The 6,865-nt window shown below is 40.9% G+C and overlaps 1 protein-coding gene across 1 annotated transcript in view; it reads left to right on the top strand.

Annotated features, from left to right (window-relative positions):
• Positions 1–646: 646 nt before the first annotated feature.
• The window catches only part of LOC103363284 (ATP-binding cassette sub-family A member 1), a gene marked incomplete at its 5' end in the record, with an annotated part of 152,575 nt that continues 146,356 nt past the window's right edge, over positions 647–6,865 (top strand). Inside the window, 3 exons of the mRNA XM_008289967.1 lie at positions 647–856; positions 3,480–3,689; positions 6,360–6,367. Of these exons, the coding sequence (XP_008288189.1) occupies positions 647–856; positions 3,480–3,689; positions 6,360–6,367 (428 nt within the window). The remainder of the gene's footprint in view (positions 857–3,479; positions 3,690–6,359; positions 6,368–6,865) is intronic.

Raw genomic sequence — 6,865 nt, 5'->3', positions numbered from 1 at the left:
GGCTGATAATTCACACACAGCAGACATACAGGCTGTGAGCGTTCAGTGAATCTAAACATACGTCCTACCAGTGAAGTTAGCATGTCATTAGCATGTCGTTAGCATGTAGCCCCTGTGTCCAGGATAGTGATTATATATTTCTCTGAGCCCTTGTCCAAACTTTGGACTGATATCTCCACCAGTGCTCGGCGAACAAATGGCGCCGCTGTGATATTTGTTTCCCGGCCTCCGTCTGATATAGACTGCCGACTCCTCGGGGGGAAAGAAATGATAAAACCAGTGCAGCACGGCGATGTGTGGACAGCTGTCAGGTGTGACTGCCTCCCAGGACGGCGAGCTCATTATCGTCTCATGAAACGGGGGGACGAGGCTGCTCGCGACGCTCTATCTCATTTGCTTGTCTCTGCTGAAGTCCAAAACATTTCCGCCCCCTGGCAGCGCCACATAATTTGGAACTACACTCTGTGTGGTTGAGTCAGGAGCTGAGTGGTACTTTTTTTTTTGGTTTTGTTTTTTTCCTAAACATCCATCTGCTGTTCTGCCAGTCAGCTCGTGCCGGCCTCTGTTTTATTCCCTTTCCTTTCTGTTGACGCTGAAAGTTTGTGTGAGATCAAAGGAAGTCAGACGCTTGTGTTTCTGTTGACAGTGCTTCAATCTGAACAAGTTCGAGGCGGCGCCCACCGAAAGCCAGCTGGTGGCCAGAGCCCTGGAGATGCTGGACAACGACACGTTCTGGGCCGGCATCGTCTTTGAGAACCTGCAGGAAGGCTCCAGCAACATCCCTCCTTATGTCAAGTACAAAATCCGCATGGACGTCGACGAGGTGGAGCGAACAGACAAACTGAAGGACGGGTACGTCAGGAGCTTTTTATGACAAACCTTTAACAGAAGCAGCTCGACATTACGGGAAACGTGTTTGCTCTCTTGCTGGGTTAGAGACCTGATACAGTTCTTATGCTAAACATGCTAAAGCTAAGAGATAGTTGGTGTGATTTAGCATTGAGAAACAGACTAACAAGCGAGCTTTCTTGTGTTTTTTAACTGTTTCTTGTAATTTTTTCTGTAATATGATTTAGTTCTGGAGCTGTTTCCTCTTTTCCCAGACTTTATGCTAAGCCAAGCTAATTGCCTGCTTGTTTTTATTTTATTATTTAACTCTAGAGACACAAGAATGATATAAATCTTCTTGTTAAACAAGAAAATCCAGTCAGTGTCTCGGCCCTGATTCCCTCACAATCATCAGATTATTATTATTTTTTTGATCTACAGCAGCTTCAGTAGATTTAATGAACGTTTCACCTTCATACTGTGGGGCTGAAATGTTGTGTTTTTGTCATTTGTGTTGTTTTTTTTCAGCATTTTTTCGGTCTCATAACCTCAACCGCAGCAGACAGACACTTGATATTTTCAGGGATTTAGTCATAAGCGACCAATGTTCTGTTGGATCTCGACACCGAGTGAATCGTGTCTGTTGGATGATCCTGGTGTCTTCTGGGTGTAAAGATGATCCTTCCATCGTCTACAACTTTGTTCTGACCAACCAGCGTCACTCATGAGCCTGGAAAGTTTACCCAGAATGCACTTTCTAAAGTTTTCTCTGGTGGACTTTGAGAAATCAGAAACACATCCAGAGTTTTGTTTGTCTGATCTGCTGTATGATGTTAAGAAGCTCAGAAATGCTGGAAAAATAACCTGAGTTAAACGTGTTGGTACTTGAAGGGCCTGGAAATCTGAAAACTAGTGATGCACGATATTAAAGTTTCTGGCCGATGCCGATATTAAGATTTGTGATATCGCCGATAACAGATGTTACCGATGTCGATGTTCAATTTTTGTTCAGGCCGAAAAATGAGTCTAAGTAAGCACTGTGAGAAAACTATTCAAAAGAAGCCCAAATTAGTAAAGTAAAACATATTTTAACATATTTAACGTTCAAGTCCAGGACCATTGAAGTAAAAACATCTGTGAAGTAGCAGCACATGTGGAGACGAAGGCGCTGATGCGAGACAATCATCGGCTAAATTTGTTCGTCGGATCGACACCAGTACATGTCTTCATCCCCTTCCATTGAAGAAAAGGCAAAATTCACACTCAAATAACTAGAAACTGAAAAAAATAATAATAAATAAAAATTTGCTAAATTATAATTCAGTGAAATAAGTCGTTGCTTTTGGATTGTTGTTGAAAAGAATAATTATAAAAAACAAACACAGGTGCAGAAGTCTGACTGAGAGTTACAGAAAACAGTTGATTGGCTCAGAGGGTTGTTCAACTAAATACTAGCTCACGGGTCCCATCGTGCTTGTTTGCTTATTTAAAGAAAAACAAAACAAAATTTGTTGAAACACAACTCAAAAGCAACGTCATTATTTTCGTAAAATTTTTATTTATTATTACTTTGGTCAATTTCAGCTTATTTCAGTGGCAGCTGTTTTTCCGTCTTCAATGGGAGAATATGAATGCATCTGAGGACGACTGTATGTGGGGAGAAAACACTAATATCGTGCATCTCTCTTAATAAACATTCATAATGTGATGGTAACATGTTGCTCGGCTTCATTAAATCTACTGAAGTTACTACAGATAAAAAATCAGCTGATTCTGAGGCGGAACTTTTTATAGATTCGGTTCATTTTATTTAACTTTAATATTTCCTAAATTGGGCTGCATGGTGGCTCGGTGGTTAGCAAAGTCGCCTTGCAGCCAGAAGGTCGCCGGTTCGCGTCCCAGTGGGGGCACCGGGATCTTCCTGCGTGGAGTCTCCATGTTCTCCCCGTGCAGCGTGGGTTCTCTCCGGGTTCTCCGGCTTCCTCCCACAAGTCCAGAAATATGNGGCTGATAATTCACACACAGCAGACATACAGGCTGTGAGCGTTCAGTGAATCTAAACATACGTCCTACCAGTGAAGTTAGCATGTCATTAGCATGTCGTTAGCATGTAGCCCCTGTGTCCAGGATAGTGATTATATATTTCTCTGAGCCCTTGTCCAAACTTTGGACTGATATCTCCACCAGTGCTCGGCGAACAAATGGCGCCGCTGTGATATTTGTTTCCCGGCCTCCGTCTGATATAGACTGCCGACTCCTCGGGGGGAAAGAAATGATAAAACCAGTGCAGCACGGCGATGTGTGGACAGCTGTCAGGTGTGACTGCCTCCCAGGACGGCGAGCTCATTATCGTCTCATGAAACGGGGGGACGAGGCTGCTCGCGACGCTCTATCTCATTTGCTTGTCTCTGCTGAAGTCCAAAACATTTCCGCCCCCTGGCAGCGCCACATAATTTGGAACTACACTCTGTGTGGTTGAGTCAGGAGCTGAGTGGTACTTTTTTTTTTGGTTTTGTTTTTTTCCTAAACATCCATCTGCTGTTCTGCCAGTCAGCTCGTGCCGGCCTCTGTTTTATTCCCTTTCCTTTCTGTTGACGCTGAAAGTTTGTGTGAGATCAAAGGAAGTCAGACGCTTGTGTTTCTGTTGACAGTGCTTCAATCTGAACAAGTTCGAGGCGGCGCCCACCGAAAGCCAGCTGGTGGCCAGAGCCCTGGAGATGCTGGACAACGACACGTTCTGGGCCGGCATCGTCTTTGAGAACCTGCAGGAAGGCTCCAGCAACATCCCTCCTTATGTCAAGTACAAAATCCGCATGGACGTCGACGAGGTGGAGCGAACAGACAAACTGAAGGACGGGTACGTCAGGAGCTTTTTATGACAAACCTTTAACAGAAGCAGCTCGACATTACGGGAAACGTGTTTGCTCTCTTGCTGGGTTAGAGACCTGATACAGTTCTTATGCTAAACATGCTAAAGCTAAGAGATAGTTGGTGTGATTTAGCATTGAGAAACAGACTAACAAGCGAGCTTTCTTGTGTTTTTTAACTGTTTCTTGTAATTTTTTCTGTAATATGATTTAGTTCTGGAGCTGTTTCCTCTTTTCCCAGACTTTATGCTAAGCCAAGCTAATTGCCTGCTTGTTTTTATTTTATTATTTAACTCTAGAGACACAAGAATGATATAAATCTTCTTGTTAAACAAGAAAATCCAGTCAGTGTCTCGGCCCTGATTCCCTCACAATCATCAGATTATTATTATTTTTTTGATCTACAGCAGCTTCAGTAGATTTAATGAACGTTTCACCTTCATACTGTGGGGCTGAAATGTTGTGTTTTTGTCATTTGTGTTGTTTTTTTTCAGCATTTTTTCGGTCTCATAACCTCAACCGCAGCAGACAGACACTTGATATTTTCAGGGATTTAGTCATAAGCGACCAATGTTCTGTTGGATCTCGACACCGAGTGAATCGTGTCTGTTGGATGATCCTGGTGTCTTCTGGGTGTAAAGATGATCCTTCCATCGTCTACAACTTTGTTCTGACCAACCAGCGTCACTCATGAGCCTGGAAAGTTTACCCAGAATGCACTTTCTAAAGTTTTCTCTGGTGGACTTTGAGAAATCAGAAACACATCCAGAGTTTTGTTTGTCTGATCTGCTGTATGATGTTAAGAAGCTCAGAAATGCTGGAAAAATAACCTGAGTTAAACGTGTTGGTACTTGAAGGGCCTGGAAATCTGAAAACTAGTGATGCACGATATTAAAGTTTCTGGCCGAAGCCGATATTAAGATTTCTGATATCGCCGATAACAGATGTTACCGATGTCGATGTTCAATTTTTGTTCAGGCTAAAAAATGAGTCTAAGTAAGCACTGTGAGAAAACTATTCAAAAGAAGCCCAAATTAGTAAAGCAAAACATATTTTAACATGTTTAACGTTCACGTCCAGGATCATTTAAGTACAAACATCTGTGAAGTAGCAGCACATGTGGAGACGAAGGCGCTGATGTCAGACAATCATCGGCTAAACTTGTTCATCGGATCGATACCAGTTCATGTATTCATCCCCTTCCATTGAAGAAAAGGCAAAATTCACACTCAAATAACTAGAAACTGAAAAAAGTAATAATAAATAAAAATTTACTAAATTACAATTTAGTGAAATAAGATGTTGCTTTTGTATTGTGGTTGAAAAGAATAATTATAAAAAACAAACACAGGTGCAGAAGTCTGACTGAGAGTTACAGAAAACACTTGATTGGCTCAGAGGGTTGTTCAACTGAATACTAGCTCACGGGTCCCATCATGCTTGTTTGCTTATTTAAAGAAAAACAAAACAAAATCTGTTGAACCACAACTCAAAAGCAACGTCATTGTTTATTATTACGTTTGTCAATTTCAGCTTATTTCAGTGGCAGCTGTTTTTTTCCTTCTTTAATGGGAGAGTATGAATACATCTGAGGACGACTATGTAGGGAGAAAACACTAATGTCGTGCATCTCTGTTAATAAACATTCATAATGTGACAGTAAAATGTTGCACGGCTTCATTAAATCTACTGAAGTTACTGCAGATAAAACATCAGCTGATTCTGAGGTGGAACTTTTTATAGATTCAGTTCATTTGATTTAACTTTAGTATTTCCTAAATTAGGCTGCAAGGTGGCGCAGTTGGTAGCACTGTTGCCTCGCAGCTAGAGGGTCACTGGTTTGCGTCCCACTGGGGGCACTGGGATCTTTCTGCGTGGGTTCTCTCCAGGTTCTCCGGCTTCCTCCCACAAGCTCCAAAAACATGTTGAGGTTAATTGGTGATTCTAAATTGTCCGTAGGTGTGAATGTGAGTGTGCTTGGTTGTCTGTCTCTAAGTGTNTCCCCGACAGTGAATAAATAGTAACAGCCACTGATCGTACACACAGTCACTGCAGCTCAACAGCATCTGTAACAGTCGTTGCTGTTATCCAGCTGCAACTATTTCAGGTTGTTGTGACCTTTGCCCTGGGCGTCCATGTTTAACACCACATTAAACCTCACGCTGGATGCCGTTTCTGGTCCAGAGAAGGAGACAGAAAGGAGGGTGAAGACATATAAATGAAAAGTCAAACACATGTTCCCGTTAGATACCGTACCAGTGTGATCACAAGCAGCTTTCTGTCTGTTGTCAGGCTGCACTGGAGAAAACAAAGTTTTGGGACACTTTTAAATGTTGTTTTTTAAAAATTCATTTTACAGTTTACTGTTATGTTAGAGATTTTTTCCCCCTGTTTTGTTAAAGTCCAGATAAAACAAAAGCATGCATTGAGCACACTTTAGTTTCAGCTCCTTTTTACATGTTACTCAGTTTCTCACAGAATTGTTCTGTTAAAAAAAACATAAATTATCTGCCAACAACATCATTTTTAAATGTAAATACAGTGAAAACAGTAGAATTTTAAGGTCAAATGTTGTGGAAATATGTGGTGAACCTCATGTATAGGTTCCTCCCCCATTTTTTACAGTCAACATGTAAATTCATACATATTTTCTGATCGTCTTAGTGGTTACCTGTAATTTACCAAAGCAGGACAAGAGCTGTATTGATTTAAACACATTTTTTACCATTTTTCAATTCCTCATATTAGATTAGATTCGATTCGATTCGATTAGATAGAGCTTTATTGGTCCCTTTGGTAGGGTACCTCAGGGAAATTGTTGATATAATATAATAATACATACAATTATTTTTTCTCAAATGACAACAAATAGTATTAGTTTAGGTTCAGGTATCTAACAACAGTAACAGTAATAATCATAACTGTAATAAATAATCATAATGATTAAAAATTGTGCAGTCTTTCACACACAAACTGACCATATTGCACTATGTGTTCTTCTATGTGTAGAAAATACTGATAATATACAGATTATAATGTTGGTAGAAAGTGTTCATACATGAAAGATGAATTGTTTATTCCTTCTCGGATCTTGTTGGTTTAAGGGCTGATAATTCACACACAGCAGACATACAGGCTGTGAGCGTTCAGTGAATCTAAACATACGTCCT

The sequence above is a fragment of the Stegastes partitus genome, unplaced genomic scaffold (genome assembly GCF_000690725.1).
Source record: "Stegastes partitus isolate 25-593 unplaced genomic scaffold, Stegastes_partitus-1.0.2 Scaffold648, whole genome shotgun sequence".
In the NCBI taxonomy this organism is placed as follows: domain Eukaryota; kingdom Metazoa; phylum Chordata; class Actinopteri; family Pomacentridae; genus Stegastes; species Stegastes partitus.
Note: the sequence above shows the minus strand (reverse complement) of the source record. Positions and strands in the feature narration are given on the sequence as shown.